Source organism: Poecilia latipinna, unplaced genomic scaffold (genome assembly GCF_001443285.1).
Source record: "Poecilia latipinna isolate Pla-1442-1.1 unplaced genomic scaffold, P_latipinna-1.0 Scaffold1081, whole genome shotgun sequence".
Lineage (NCBI taxonomy): Eukaryota > Metazoa > Chordata > Actinopteri > Cyprinodontiformes > Poeciliidae > Poecilia > Poecilia latipinna.
This window is the reverse complement of record NW_015113697.1, coordinates 67,313-83,165: the sequence shown is the minus strand read 5'-3', so window position 1 is coordinate 83,165 and position 15,853 is coordinate 67,313. Positions and strand designations below refer to the sequence as shown.

The 15,853-nt window shown below is 40.7% G+C and overlaps 1 protein-coding gene across 1 annotated transcript in view; it reads left to right on the top strand.

The window, feature by feature from the left end:
* The window catches only part of tenm1 (teneurin transmembrane protein 1), a 332,218-nt gene that overhangs the window by 282,294 nt on the left and 34,071 nt on the right, over positions 1–15,853 (top strand). The window contains exons 23-25 of the mRNA XM_015052017.1: positions 6,634–6,788; positions 11,737–11,820; positions 12,224–12,418. Coding sequence (XP_014907503.1) covers positions 6,634–6,788; positions 11,737–11,820; positions 12,224–12,418 — 434 coding nt within the window. The remainder of the gene's footprint in view (positions 1–6,633; positions 6,789–11,736; positions 11,821–12,223; positions 12,419–15,853) is intronic.

Genomic DNA, 15,853 nt, shown 5'->3' with positions numbered 1-15,853 from the left:
AAACTTATCTTCATCGTGATGCTTGTTTTCTTTCTTGTTGTCTTTATTTTTGTTTTTTTGTTGTTTTTTTTTGTTATGTTTTGTTCTGTCAGAATACATCATGATTCTGAAGTTTACATACACTCATCTTGGGTATGGTTGTCATGTTAATTGTTTTTTAATGATGTGTTTGAACCTTTCTGGTGGTATGATGATACATCAGACAATTTCAGTGATTGTTTTTTTTAAACACAATTTAGGTGGACAATAATTAATGTGGTTTTTTTTTTTCAAGTTTTTCATATATATTTTTTCTATTATGCTTATATTATCCACTCCAACTGATATTTGGATGACATAAATGAACCCCATTGAAAACCTCCTGGTTATTCCACCAAATGTTGGTTTCTGAACTCTTCCTGTGTTAAAACGTTAGTGTTGTTGTTTCTAAATGAATATTAATTCGTTTTCTTTGGCTTATTTGAGGTTTGAAAGCACCGCATGTTTTTCGTTATTGTGGCGATTTCTAATTTTCTGCACATAAATACTACATTTTTGCTATGAATTTCAAACATACCTATAAAAAGTTAAATCAGAGAAACTGATCACTTAAGTGGTCTCTTAATTTTTTCCAAAAGTGTGTGTGTGTGTGTGTGTGTGTGTGTATGTATATATATATATATATATATATATATATATATATATATATATATATATATATATATATATATAATTGGTTATAAACCCCATGTTTTAGTAGCTATTTCAACCACTCTTTGCGTCATCATTTGTGGAGTTCATTTTTAACATTTGTTTATTTGGTTTCTCTGCTTTGTCCATTCCAAAAATCTATTAGATGTGTTTGAATATAATTGCATCAAAGATTCAATCATCTGGCCTAATCTGCCTGACCCAGGTGAAATTAAATTTGTCAGGATGGTTAGGAGGAGAACGGGAACAAACAGAGATCAAGCGTATCATAAAGTCTTCGCCGCTGAAACCGCCGTGTCGCTGACCTCTGCAGGAATATACGCTGCCATCACGTTCAGTAAATCATTAATTATTATATGCGTTCAGATGAGGCTCATTTAGTCAGATTTAAAGAACTGCTTGTACGTTTTATTAAGGATAATTTTCTGTATTAAAATGTTTTTACTGATCTGAAGGAGGTTTCTAATCTTAAATGTTGCATTTTTAGTTAAGGAAAAATCATCATATTTAACTAATGGAAAGGCTTGAAAAGATCAGTCTGTGTGCAATTAGGCTTTTTAAATGTGCTTCAGTTAGTAAAATGAGTAAATGAAATAAATGAATATGCAATATTCTAATTTTCTGATGACTGTATTCTGATCAAGAAAGAAGTGCACAAGCAAGAGTGGAAGTTGCAGCTGCCAAATTAGCAAAACCAAATGTTCTTTGGACAAAACAGTTACAGTGTTTAAATCTTGGTCTAGATGTACTGAGATGTATGTATTGAGGCCTTAGTCCTCATGCCGGTGGTCGCAGGTTCGATTCCCAGCCTGGTGACATTTTCCGCATGTCTTCCCTCTCTCTCATAACCCTCTTTCCTGTCAAACTACTTTCAAATAAAGGCCACTAGAGTCAACAAAACCTTTAAAAAAAAAAAAGGTATTTATATTCGGTATCTCTGGGTTGTGTGTATCGTATGCTTATTAAACGCGTCACAGAAGCCAAAGCCGGACCATCAAGTTAATCATTTCGGCCGGTTTCAGGCCTTGAATCTAAACTCTATTGTTGATTTAAAGACAGTTGTCAGTCAACTCTAAAACAGACGTGTTCAAAAATATCCTAAAGAGTTCAAAATTATAGCGATAATCTCTCCAATGACAAGTATACATCAACGTCTTGCAGGTTTATTGCGGAGGCTGTCCTGATTATCAGGGAAGTTGATGTGTTTTGACAAGTCTTCTTCAAACCTATAGCAGCAGCTATTTTGACAGCTTTAGTGTCACTCTTTGAAAGGCGAGAGCAAATACCAACCAGCTGACTTCCTGCAGTCTTGATCTTCAGGTGTTAGCAGTCAGAGCTCACAGCTCACCGCATTCGGATGTAGCTGAGCGCCACGGGGCTGTCGTCGACTGCTGCTGCTAAGTGAGACGCAAATCCACCGCCTGAGTTATAATTAGTCTTTTTCTCGCCTCGTCCTGCTTCCTACCTTCCACCTTTCCTCACCTCTCTACGCGGGAGCTCCCTCGTGGCTCCTTCTCTTCAAATGTCTGTAATCAACACAACAAGACGTTCTCCGGGAGCCCTCTTTAAGGCATTAATCAGATTGGATTGGATTGCAGTGCCACAGGGGGGTCATTACGACCGATATTCTTTTGACGGGGACACAGAGCAAAGAGATCCCTTTTGACAGAGAGGGATGGGCCTATAATAGTTAATTTACCCAACTCCTCATCACACATTTGTCTTATCAGCACCTTCTTCTTTTTTTGTTGCTCCTCTTTCCAGACGCTGTTTGTACTTCTTGCTTAAATATAATGCTGTGTCATTCGTTCTTTCACTTTGCTCTGTTCCTCCAAGGTCAGCTCACCAGCATCGCTAAAGATCCCGCTCTGAATCGAGCCGAATGTCCGTCCGTCTCCCTCTGGAGCTCAGATTTGTCTCAATTACTCCGCTCCTTGTACGTCTGCCTAAACATGAACATCTGAGAGTCTTTTTCACTCTGGGAGAAACAATAAATCCTCTGATGTCTTCTGAGTATCCTTTGGATATAGAGAGAGGCTGTAAATTCCCCTAATGCAACACACATCTTTATCCGCGGCGGCAGGAAATCCAGCCGCTGACAAGGAGAATGTGGACTAATCTACCGCCTTTTCGATAAACATTGTGGGATACTCTTAAGCAACTCTTAAACTGGTGTAAATCCCTACGCAAAAGAATAATAGTGATCTTTCTTCATTGTTGTGGCTGCGCGACGATGAATAAGTCAGTCTGGTGCTGTATTTATTGTTCTAAAGAGATTGGCAGCCATTCAGAGCCCCTTTCAGTGGAAACAGACGGCGTGCCGAAACCGAGGATGTCACAAAAAAAGGGAAGAAAAAGAACAATGAGGAGGAGAGGAGGGTGTAGGATGAAGGGAATGTTAGGCAAGAAGTCAATGGAAGTGGGCGAGAAGACGTTCAGGGACAGTGTGGCGAGAGAGGAGGGGAAATCAGTATTGAGGGAGAGTCCCGTCTGCCTCGTCATGTCCTTGTGCAGGATTTATGAGCTCTACGATCAGGGACGGGTTTTGGATGGGAGCTCCAGGAGCAGGGATGTATGGGAAAGTGAAAGAAGGAGTGCGTAGAAGACGAGTACGGGAGTACTGCATTTTTAGGGGCTAAGTGGGCTCAGGGTGTCGTGTGGGTTAAGACTCACCTCCTGCAAAATATCAGGTGACGAGGGGGAAGCAGCAAGGTTGAGAGGAGCAGAAGAAGAACATAGAGGGGGAAAAAAATGCAGGCGCACAGATTAAAGCAGAGCAAAGACATAACCCAAGAGTTGAAGGTCAGTGATTTGATTAGAAGTCAGTAGATACAGGAGAGCAGAGCAGCAGCAACAACAAAAAGAAAAAAACGCAAAGGGAAGAGGGCACTAGGAAAAAAAGAGAGCAGGAGAAGATCAAGTTAGGCATGATGGAGAGCAGAGGGAAGCTAGCAAAGGTGCTGTTTGAGTGCAGGGCGATGCTGTCTGGGCGGTGTAATCTGTCTGTGTCAGAGGAATGATGAAGGGGCCAGCAGGGAGAGCTCTGCAGTTCACCTCCTGGCCCCTGGAGGAAACACAGGCCCTCCCCCCCTGCCCACCTCCCGTCTGCAGTGCCACTTCACCTGTACAATTTATGACTCGAGGGGTCGACCCAGGGTTGCTAAGCGCGAGGACGCTGGCGAATCCAGCGGCGGTGGCGGCGCGTGTTTGTGTGCGCGTGTCTGATGTGTGTCCGCATATGGGTGTGCTTGTTGAGGAAAATCTTTTTGAGCAGAAAGTTTATTTTATAGCCGGAAGGATGAGACACTTGATCGAACCTGGAACAAAGGGCAGAAAGGACTTCTTGTTTCTGGTTCAGCGTAAGGACGCCAAAAGGACTTTCTGTGGATCAAAAAGGAAAGAAAAGACAGCTACATCTAGAAAACTATCAGGGAAAACACTGAAGATTTTGACATTTCGTCCCTGTGGGCTCGGGGAAATGTAGATTACGTAAATATGTGACATTAGATGTTGGACCTTCACTACAAATCCCAGAGCTTCACACAGATCACATATGGCGCGCTAAGAAGCAGCACACCTATGGTTTCTACAGATTGTACTTCCATTGCAGTAGTGCTCCCTCTTCTTGAACTTTTTCATATTTCATCATGCTTCAACTACAAATTGTTTAACCATTTTTATTTATTTGGGAGAACAAAAAGATGTTTCCTGATGGTTTCCTGTTTTTTTTTTTTTGTTTGTTTTTTTTGCAATAAAATCTGAAAAGTGTTGCATGTTTTTGCATTTAGCCTCCTTTAATCTGATGGCCCAAAACTATTATTCCTAGTGTGAGACTTGGTGGTGGCAGCATCATGCTGTGGAGATTCATTATTTTTCAGTCGACAGGAAGGTGGATGGAGATAAATATGGGACTAAACCCTTTTAAAGGCCACGTTGCCATGGGAACAGACACTCACCTCATAGCAGGACAGCCAGAGCTGATGATTTAGATCCTACTTTTAATAAAAATTCATCCCACACTTTTCAGATTTTTATGTGTACTGTTACAAAGCAAGATTTCCCCTGTTCCTCAATAATTCGAAATAATGCAAACTTTATTCATAATGACGTCTATTGTTAAAACTGAAGGGATGTGAATATTTATGAGTTTGTTTGTTTTTTTTCCCTTTAGCTTTATGTGTCACTCAGTGCTAGAATTGAAACTGGATCATCAGGAAGCCGGTTTGTACCACTGGCTTGAACAGAACCCATGTAAACACTACAGTCTAAGCTAAAGATAGCCCTAATCAATATCAGCCTGTAAACCAGAATTAGAATTAGACTCTAATGTCTAATTTTACTTTCTGGCTGTAAACATTTAATTGTGCTTTAAAAGCAGGCCCGGCTTAAAAAGACTGACTCAGATGTGAGAAACTGCGACTGTTAGCATTATTATATTCCTGTCTAGGAAGTTGATCACTTTGCAAGGTCAGTCTTTCCTGCGTATGAAAAGCTTTGCTGTGATGTGTAGACGGTAAATAACAAATCAGTTTTTTGAAAAATTAATTTTGCATTCTGGATTGCTGATGTTTTATTCTTTCTTTTACCCTTTTTTATTTTGGCTATACTTTAAAAACATTCCCTGTCACATTGTTGGAGGTAAATCTATACTGATCTCACATCAGTTTTAAAATTGTTAACTTTTAATTTAGTTTCATAAAACACTGTGTGACTTTATTTTTCATTTTTGACTGTGCTTTCTGAATACAAATGCATTAACTGAACCACAATAAATGAATTAACTGTCTGCTGCATGTGTCACCAGACCAAAAAAAAATAAAAAATGTGCCGACACGTTTTGGCCAATCATCAAATTAATTCAGGAAGGAGGCAAAACAAATAAATAATTGCTCAATTAAGCAGCTAATGGATTTCCGTATGAATCTGTTTTTAACCTTCCATCATGCCTCCCTGTACCATTTAATTGTTTTTGGTTTCAGGCCGCACTCTATTTACATTGATTGATTTTCTTTTATAGGTTTTGTCGCCATAAAGCCCTTCGAGGCATGCTCGAGACAAAGAAATCTAACGCATAAATCTGACGCGACCTAATGATGAGCCATAAACAAAATGTGTTTGTAAATGAAGTGATTGAGCTGGAGGTGGGAGGAAGGAATACTAAAATATGGCTTATTGTCACAGATGCTAAGTGAAAGCAATCCCGGGGAATTGGCTGCTCGCGCTGCGGAAGAGGTGAGGGTTGAGTCGTGGAATATTATTGCGGCGGCGTTTGAGTCAAAGGGCCATTCTCTGCATGGAGATGAGGCGGGAATGAAGGTCACTCCTCATCCATAACAGATGATTCATAGTCCGCCCTGACCTTTAATACCTGGATTTACTTCTTTTCCTCTTTTCTCTGCTCTCCGCGTACTGCTCGCGCGCTCCCCGCATCCCCCCTCCCCGCGAGGAGTTCAAGTGTAAGCTCGCCATGGCAACACGCACTTGCAAAGCCCGCGCGTCCGCACGACGAGGGGAGTGCAAATAAAGGTAAACATATGCACACATGCAGACGTCGTGTGTGTGTGTTTGAAGAGCCGGCGCCCATTTCTAAATGCACATTTGCACAGGCGTCAAATGTCAAAAGTTCACTGCGGCACCCCGCTCACATCTAATGTGACAAATAACTTCTTCTTCCCGTTGCATTGTTCTAATCCCTTTAGTGGGCTCTGGAATGGAAATATAATTACATTTCTGTGGTGCAGTGCCTTTGATAAGACAGCCGCTTGCCGAGCTGAATGACTAACCGAGTTGGAAGCCCTCTTCGCCTCGCTCAACTATCCTCCACTCCTCTTCGAGTCTCTTTTTCCTACTCCTTTTTTATTTTTTTTTGGTATTCCCGTTTTTTTTTCTCTCTCTCTCTTTTCTTCCCCTCTCATTTCCTGACTTTCTCTCTCACCCACGCAGGTATTGCCGTGGATAAGAGAGGAGTTGTCTACTTCGTGGATGGCACCACCATTCAGAAGATTAATGAGCGGGGTCTGCTCTCCACCGTGATTGGCTCAAACGGACTGATGTCGACGCAGCCGCTGAGCTGCGATGCGCGCATGGATATCAGCCAGGTAAGCTAATAACGCGCCGCAGAATTTCAATGACTAGCAGAGCGAAAGAGAGAGCGAGAGAGACGACGCCTCGTTTGGCTCTGAAAGATTGTCTAAATAATTTGTGGAAGCATTTGTCTCCTGAATGTCATCCATGTCAGCTAATTAAAATCATTATATCAAAATGGCAATGGATCACAAAGTTTGTTGTTCCGTTCGCATGGCGCTGATTGTTTTGTCAACCGCGCTTTGCTAAACTTTGAGGAACAAATGTGTCTCGGGCGGAAGACGGACCGCTCACGCCGGTTTCGATCAGCCATCCCTTCTGAACATGCTGCTAACTAATATCAGGCCTATTAGAGCTGCGGATGAATAATAGATGAGCTGCTGGCTCTGTGGAGGGATATCTGCCCCCACATAGTGCCTGTGTATGTCTGTGTGAATATGCGTGTTGAAGCTAAGTGAATTCCCCAAAGTGCTATTTCGTGTCTTAGCACCCGGGCTACGTTTCAGTTCCTATGTTTGTTCGTCACCGGTCTGATCGCGTCTGTCCTCCATCTGAGTTGGCTCTCTTCTTCTCCTGGCTTGCCGTGACCTCAGCCGGTATTGACGGAAACTCCTGCAGCCCTGACAAGACAAACGTTGCTGCAGAGATGGCAGCTGAGCAGCAGAGGGCCTGCGCACTGTAGACAAATTTGTTGGTGACGATGTGTGTAAAAAAATAAAGAATAATAATAAATATTCACCTTTATTTTTTACTGTATTGTAATCTCAGATAGAAACCTTTCAAAATATCCCATATTTAATTTGATTGGTGCAGAGAAAAAAAAAACATCAAAGTTATAAAATATTTTACCTGTTGAAAATGCTCTATGGGAGCCTCTTTTGTCAAAATGTCTTCACATGCGAAAGACCCAGAGTCTTGGCTGCTCTTCTGATCATCCCACGTTTTCTATGAGATTTAATTCTGGGAATGTGATGGCAACGAAACGAACCAGGTTTATTTGCACATATTCTTTGAATCGTTATCCTGCTAAAAAAAACAAACCCAAACAAAAACAAAATAAAAGACCCAATCCGCTTGCAGTTTTCTGATTTATATTTAAGCAGCCTTAGTGTTTCAAAGGGTCCGTGAAGCCTGGCAGTCCCAGCAAGGCTCTCAGAGTCTTTGAATACGAAGCGGTGATAGATTTGCTTAACCGCCATCACACTCAGCAGACAATTAAAGGATAAATACGCATATTCAGCCTGTGTCTCATGTCAGCAGGGTAAGTTCACATGCTGACATTTGTTTCTGTAGGATAGAATAGACATCACTCTCTCTTTTTACCTCCCTTAATATCTGAAGAGTAGAGAAAAATGACCTCACATCAGGCGTACTTTTTGTGAAACAGGAAGTAATAGATTGTAATCTTACTTAGGAAAGTAAGATATAAATATCTAAAAATAACAGGTTTTGATTTAAGGGGTTACTGATAACTATGACATTTTGTTAAAAATACACTGATAAAAATTGTGCTCAGATTAAATCTTGATTTTATAGCTGTTCACTCAGAGATGCTGCTGCTGCCACTAAAGAGTTATTCATTTCAAGGCTTTTTTTATGCATCTTTACTGGAGGTTGCTAACAAATACGTGGTAAACGTAAAGTGATAAAGAGCTTCATGCTCTCCACAGCTGGTGCATAGGGCAATATGGTATAGTTTATGATCCATGATGAAGCCACGAAGCAGCTTTTTGCTGCCTTCAATAAAAAATAAAAAATAAACATTTATAAACAGTAATTACAGCGTGCAAAAACACCAGCTGTCCATATTTATCAGCAATACGGCTGTCATTTTCAGAAAAATTAGACGTTTATAAACTTCTAAATTTCAAATGAATCATTTTAAGTGTTTTCACCGACCACTGAATCGTGTGTTGTGCTGTCTCACTTTCCCCACCGACCACAGGTGTTGTGTTGAAACGGAGCATAAAACATATATTTAAAATATATTTAAAATAATAATAACTGGCAGGTGAATGTACAGTGTAATTGGGTTTAGTGACCCGGTTTTCTTAAGTTTCTCTCAAGTTGCCCGTGTTGATGCGTGGTCCTTGGCGGCCATTTGCAACATTGTGTGTGTTGTTGATCGGTTATGATGGACGAAATAATAAAGACCTGTAAAGACCAGCTGCCATTATAGCCTTCATATTTATTTGTTGAAGGCATTCCCACTCAGGCCTGTCACAGTAAATCAAATTATCACATGATAAATTAAAAGAAACTCAATAATTTTCATTTGCTTGATTTTCTTTTTCTTTTCTTTTTTTTTTTTTTTTAACCAAAAACTGAATGTTAAATGTCTTCAGTTTGATGTTTTGGTTTCAAACAGCCCTTTTATGAAAGATAATTTTGTTTGCACAGACTTCATAATTTCTTTTTTTTTTTTTTGTTTCTGTTGTTTTCTTTCTTTATTTTGAATATTTAAAATGTGGTCCAGTTCCAGTCTTTAAATGTTCATTAAAATTTAAAGGTTACTGATTTTTGTATGTGTGTTCTTGCATTATTATGCCTTTATATTGTTTAATCTTATCGTTTAATCGCGATAAGTTCTGGGACAATTTATCGTCTAGCTAAATTTATTGTGACAGGCCTAACGATTCAAACGGCTTATTAGAAAATGATTATTGATGCCCTTTAGTTTCCTTGCTGACTCCCAGCTGCCCAGCAATTACTCTGTACCGATCACCAGGCGTTGTACAGTATTTCTATAAAATCGGCACATTATGTTTCAGAAGCGTCGTCTTTTCCCACTTGATGAATCTCTCCCCTCCTCTTAAAATGGGATTTCGGAGCGAGCCTTCTTCCCACTCTCGTTTTGACAGAGCCATGTCAGTGGCAATTTAACATGATCCATCTATTTACCAATCCATCCTGAGAGTTTGTACCATTCGCTGCCATTTTCACGATAATGAGTCTATGCCACTAACCCTACAATAGATACTTCTAACAAAGTTAAAAAGTTGAGAGGAAGCAAAAAAAAACAAACACTTAGATCATAAAAGAATATGACGCAAGGTTTCAGCATTTTAAATGCCAAGGCCAGCCTGACTTCTGGAAGCCGGCGACCTTTGACCTTTGGACAGATGGAAACATTTTGTACTACTGTCTTCTTGCCAGAAAATATTTTCTGCTCCCTTTAAAAATAGATTTAGGAGTCTGTATGTTCAAAAGATAAGAAGAAGCTCCAATAGCTTTGAATGTATCTATTTGTGTGAAGATGTCACTATCAATCTGGCATGTATGGAAACTCATAAGGGACATTTTTTTTGTCATGTTAATTTTTTCTTGAATGCAGGACAATTTCAGACTTCATGTTGCGTTGCCTAATAACTGTGTGGCTAAAAAGACAGAATGCTAGTTTTTTTAAAGTTTATTCTTCTACAAAACATGTAATAATTAACACAGATATATAACAACATTGTTTAACAAACTAATTGCTTTATTTGTAAAACAAGAAATTATCAAGTATCATTTCTGCTGCAAAAATGAACCTATTGCTTATTTCAGTATTATTTATGTTCTCTTTTGATATTTTAGACATTCATTCACAGCAATGAGATCAAATTAATGCTTATTAAGCTTAGAAATACTTCTCAAAATCAGAATATTAAACATTTTTATCATTCTGTTCTATGGAGATTTGTACATGTATAGGAAGTTTTAGCTAACATGTTAATTGGTCAGGCTTTTAATATTAATGTTAATAATAGATTCTAATATTTACAATCAGCCAAATTTATTGCATAAACCAGGGGAAAATGCAGGAAAATTACTCATTTAAATGGCCTTAAAGCGTCAGTATTTCGTTTAATACTTTGGTTTATTCTTTGATAACAGTGTGGAGTCTAGAGTGGAGCAGATGAAAATTACATATTTAGTAAGAATTGACAAAGCTTTCTTAAACCAAAACGCAACAAATTGATTTCTCAGTTTGTGTGTTGTATTTCTTTTGGGCTTCAGTTCAGAAAGGAAAAAACAACAACACAACAGTGTTAAAAAATTGAAGCAAAGTGCAGCCCTGGGTATCACCAAACCTTTCTCGAATTCACACTCTGATTTATTTATTGTTCTGTGAAAGCCGAGCAATCTGGACGAAATTACTCTGATTAATTCAATCCTAAAACCGGATTAAAGTTCCGTCTGACTTTCACGACAGCGGGCCCGACTCTATGTGAACGGGTCACGACGCTTCCTGGAGGAGGTCGGCCATCATCGCAGCTACAGTTCATTACCGTGAGCAGGGGGGGGATTTGATGCATGCCGTCTCTGGTTTGAGGGACGCGCAGAATCCCACTTGATGAATCTCTCCCCTCCTCTTAAAATAGGATTTCGGAGCGAGCCTTCTTCCCACTCTCGTTTTGACAGAGCCTATAATTGGACATGTCAGTGGCAATTTAACATGATCCATTTATTTACCAATCCATCCCGAGAGTCATCAATCACCTGATTCCCCATCATCCCCTCCGTCCCACCCCAACGCCGCCGCTCGCCGTTTTGTTTGTGCTGCTTGGAGACGGACGGCGACGTGGGCGGCTGTGAGACGGCGTTGGCTTTGTCTGGCTTTGACCCCCCGCGGTTCCAGCGGACGCGGCGGTGCTATTTGAGCGGGTGGCGATCACCGTTATTGGTTGACATTTGGAACTCAGCCGAAGCGAGCCGGTGTGAGACTTGAATAAACACGGGGAAGGCTCCCTGCCCGACGCTGACCTTTGCATGAGCAGGGAGGGTCAGGAGGCCTAATGCTATGTTATTAAGGAGATATTATTTGCACTACCTGCAACTGACTCATGTGGCAGTTGCCGTCAAAAGGTTTGTGTTAGCTTTCCCGCTTTTGACAACAGTCTTGACATGATGGGTCCCCTTACGCGCGTGCGTGTGTGTGTGTGTGTGTGTGTGCGTGTGTGTGTATGTCTGACTTCACAGGTGCGCTTGGAGTGGCCGACAGACCTCGCCATTAACCCGCTGGACAACTCCCTCTACATCCTGGACAACAACATCGTTCTGCAGGTCGGGAAAACAAAACACTCGCAAAACACATTTGTCTCATTCTGTCACCTTCCTGAAGAGTCATGCTGCGAAGTACGCTGCCGACTGAGAGCCGATTTACAAATTCGTCAGCCGTCCCTGGAGATCCACTTTAGACGGAGTGAGTCTGCCAAGATAAATAAAAGCAAAAGGATGCCGTCACAGGTCGCCGCAGGGGCTGTTTATTAGAAAATGTCATTGAACTCATCGTGCAAAGTTAATGAACGCAGCTCTTTATCTTGTAAAAGCCAGCAGCCGCGGCCAGGGGTCCGGCTCGCCGAGGTTTGATGCTCCCGATCGATAAATTCTCTTATGTCATCAGCGGGTGATTGTGTTGCGTCGGGGCAGGCTTCTGCAGATGATAAATGGCGGCGTGTCGCCGTAGGTGTCGGAGAGCCTCCAGGTGCGGATCGTGGCGGGGCGTCCGATTCACTGCCAGGTCCCCGGCATCGACCACCACCTGGTGAGCCGAGCGGCGGTACGCGCCACCCTGGAGGCCGCCAAGGCCATCGCCCTGTCGCACCTGGGGACGCTGTTCATCGCTGAGACGGACGAGAGGCGGATCAACCGCATCCAGCAGGTACCTGTCGATCTACCTGACTATTGATCAGTCTGTTTATCTGACTACCTGTCGATCTGTCTGAATGTCTTCTTCTCTATTTTGATCTGTCTATTCATGTCTGTTTATCTATCTGAATCTCTATTTATCCATATCTGTTTGTTTCTACCTGTTTACCTATCTATCTGTCTGTCTGTCTGTCTGTCTGTCTGTCATTAAGTACAGATTTCTCTCTAAGTAGATAAATGTATCACACATGGTATAATAAGGTAAAGATTTATAAAAATATGCCTTAAGATAAATCGATCTTTTGTTGCAATAGCGTAATCTCAGACTGAAAAAAGAAAACATTGATCTTTGGTTTGAGTACATTTATTAAGTTCGGGGAAAGTTCCCCAGTAACAAATAGGCGTTTTAAACAAAATCCCCGGTGCCGCAATTATCGGCACACCTGCTGGGATTACATTTCATACGAAGCCCTTTTCTGCTCTTCCTTCCATTAGATTTATATACGAGCACTGAGATGACAACGGAAAAAGGTAGATACTGTGTCTGGTGAATCATTTCTGTCTTGATTCGGCCACATGTTTTAGATCATTATCCCGCTAAAAAACCCAGTCTCAGTTTACTGATAGATATTTACTTAAAATATCCAATCCACCAGAGTCCATGATGTAATACTCTCTATATATAAGCCGTTAGAAGATAAAGAGTGGGCTTGAGGTGTTTATCCACATTTCAATTTTTTTTTTTTTTTTTTTGCTTTGCACCAAACCCACTTCAGTTGTAAGTCGCCAAAAGCCCAGTCTGTGAATCGTCTGACAAAAACATGCGGTTCCAGTTAAAGTTGCACGTTTTCGTCAGCGACTGCAGGATGGAAAAGGCTCTTTACCAGACTTGTTTTGGAAATAACTCGATATCTAGACGGTGTCTGCTGGTTATTACGGAGACTTCATGTCCTCAAGATGAAAGTTTTTGCTGCATTTCTCTAACAGAAAACTTTCAGGATTAATTTCTCTCTAACCATCTCAATCACTGTGCATGGTGGAAATATGGGTCCACATTTTGCCTTGCATGTCACAGTTGCTCAAAACTTTGTAGTTTTTAAGAGTCATTATGTCCTTTTAACCAAAAAAAAACAACAAATATCTTACACATTTTAATTCTTTAGTGTTTTGAAACCTCTGTTTGCAAACAAAACCCCATGAATTGCTAATTAATATCCATAGACACTATGAGAAAGTTTAAAAAGTGAAGTATAATGTGGTAAAATGGTCCAGTTATGCTTTTAATTATCCGAGTTGACAGTAGATGTTTTAAATTTACTCAATTTACTGGGTAGATTTATTTGCATTTTTGGGTTTTGGAATATTTTACTGCAATCATACATGAACAAGTCAACAGCTGTGTGGAGATATATTAAGATGAAAAATTATACAACACCAGGTTGTACCAATATGTATATTGATCTGTTACAGGTTCTTGATGTCAAAAGTGATTTATCTATTCATACACTTGCACATATTATATAATGCTACAGCGCCGCGAACTGCTACAGAAAACAAATACCCTTTCAAAAAAAAAAAACAACAACCTAGAAACAGAAACGGCTCATACTGAGCTAATATTAGTAATCCATCAGGGCTTTTGACAGTAATTCAGCCTTTTGCTGACAGGCTGTTTGCATTGCAGATGCTTGTCAGCAAAGGCGGTGCTTAGAGTCTTTCACTTGAGTTGTTGGCTTTTCAGAACTCTGATTGACCTCTACCCAATAAAAAAAAAAAAAACCTAAAGGTGGTTTTGATTTAAAATAAAAGTTTTTTTTTTTTTTTTTTCCGTCCGTGAGCTAGCAGCAGGACACTGCAGGACTGTAGCATTTTGGCTTGAACACCTCGAAAATACTGCCTGCTGCACTCAATCAATAGTGGCTTTGTGGCCTGCAGCGCCATGCTGGGTCCGTGTGGAGGCAGACAGGATCATAAAATGTCTCAGATGCCTTTTTTTTTCTTTTTTCTGATGGAGACCAACCGGCTGTGTTGGTAGGGCACTGAAAAGGTTTTAGGGTTTTTTTTGTTTTTGTTTTTCGTCTGCATCTGACACGTTTCCTCACACCGACATGAAAAGTCAGAGCTAAAATAATCCATCTGTAAACATTAAAACATCTAAGTGGGCGCTCACTTAGCAACCGGCGCGTGTTGGAGATTAGTCGATGCTTTCAAACCACGCTAAGTGGTGAAATAAAATTAAGAGAGGGAGGGAGTTTTAGTGTTTTTAGTTTGCGCTACGTGGGTTTGTGCAGCATTTTGTGGCTCGTTTCTGGTGTTAATTTAGCACATCCAAAAAAAAAAAAAAAGAGAAGACAAAACATGTCTGGCTGATGCAAATGGTGCGTAATCCAAGATGTATTAAATTAAAAACAGATCACATTGTCATTTGTGAGACGCGGTGAACACGCGCAGGTACACGCGACGATGTATTTCACACAAGATGAAGAATGACAGTCAAATTAAATGCAACATTTCATGGTAAATAGCTGACAGCAGCTGCATCTTGTTGCAGCAAGTAGTTTTTTTTTTCTTCTCTTTTTTTAGTAGTTTAATAAGATTATTAAACGTGAGCAGCGTGTGTTGGTTGCAGCGGGTGTTTGGCTCCGTGCGGGATCTGCTCGGACACGTCGGTCCGTCACACGGACTGACCCGAGGCACTCGGCCAAAACGCCGAGGACGGCACATGCATAATCAATGCATGCTAAGTTTGTGCTCCAGTCTTTTATGAAGGGCAGTGGAGTTATTTAACATGCACAATACTGGAGGCAATAAAACCGCAATCATTACGCTACAAATTAGCTTCGCCGTAGCCGCATTTGTTTTCGGGTTAAGCACAAATTGTGAGCTTGCTCTCAGCGAAACAGTCGCGCCGCTGAAGGATGAGGCTGCAAGAACTTTGTCATCGTCAGTTTAAATCTTGTTTTTTTTTCTCTCTGGAAATGAGTGTGCTTTAAGTTTTTACTGCCCTCCCGCTGAGAATAGGAAAGAAAAAAAAAAACAGATTAATCCAGCTTAAGGTGCTGCCTTCACATTCGTAGTCTAAATGTTCAAACCAGAGATGCTCTTGCGTATTCACCGTCCAAGCAGAAGGTAGAAGATCAATGCTGCTCTTATGTTTGTCAATTAATTACAAAGCTGAAGGCGTGCAGCCGGTTAGCTTAGCCCGAAAGACGTGTGTGTTTTTTTTTTGGGTTTTTTTTTTTTTTTTTTCAGTTTTTTTAGTAAACATGTTGCTGTGTTTTATAGCCAGACGTCGCCACTGTGGTCCCATCTGTCCAAGGGACGTTGTTCCAAAACTCTTTTTTTTCTTCTTCTTCTTCTTCTCAGATGCACTTTTTTTTTTTTTTTTTTTTTTTTTCAAAACCCGCGCCGGTGTGTTCCCCTTAAAAAGAAAAGGATTTTTCTGGAA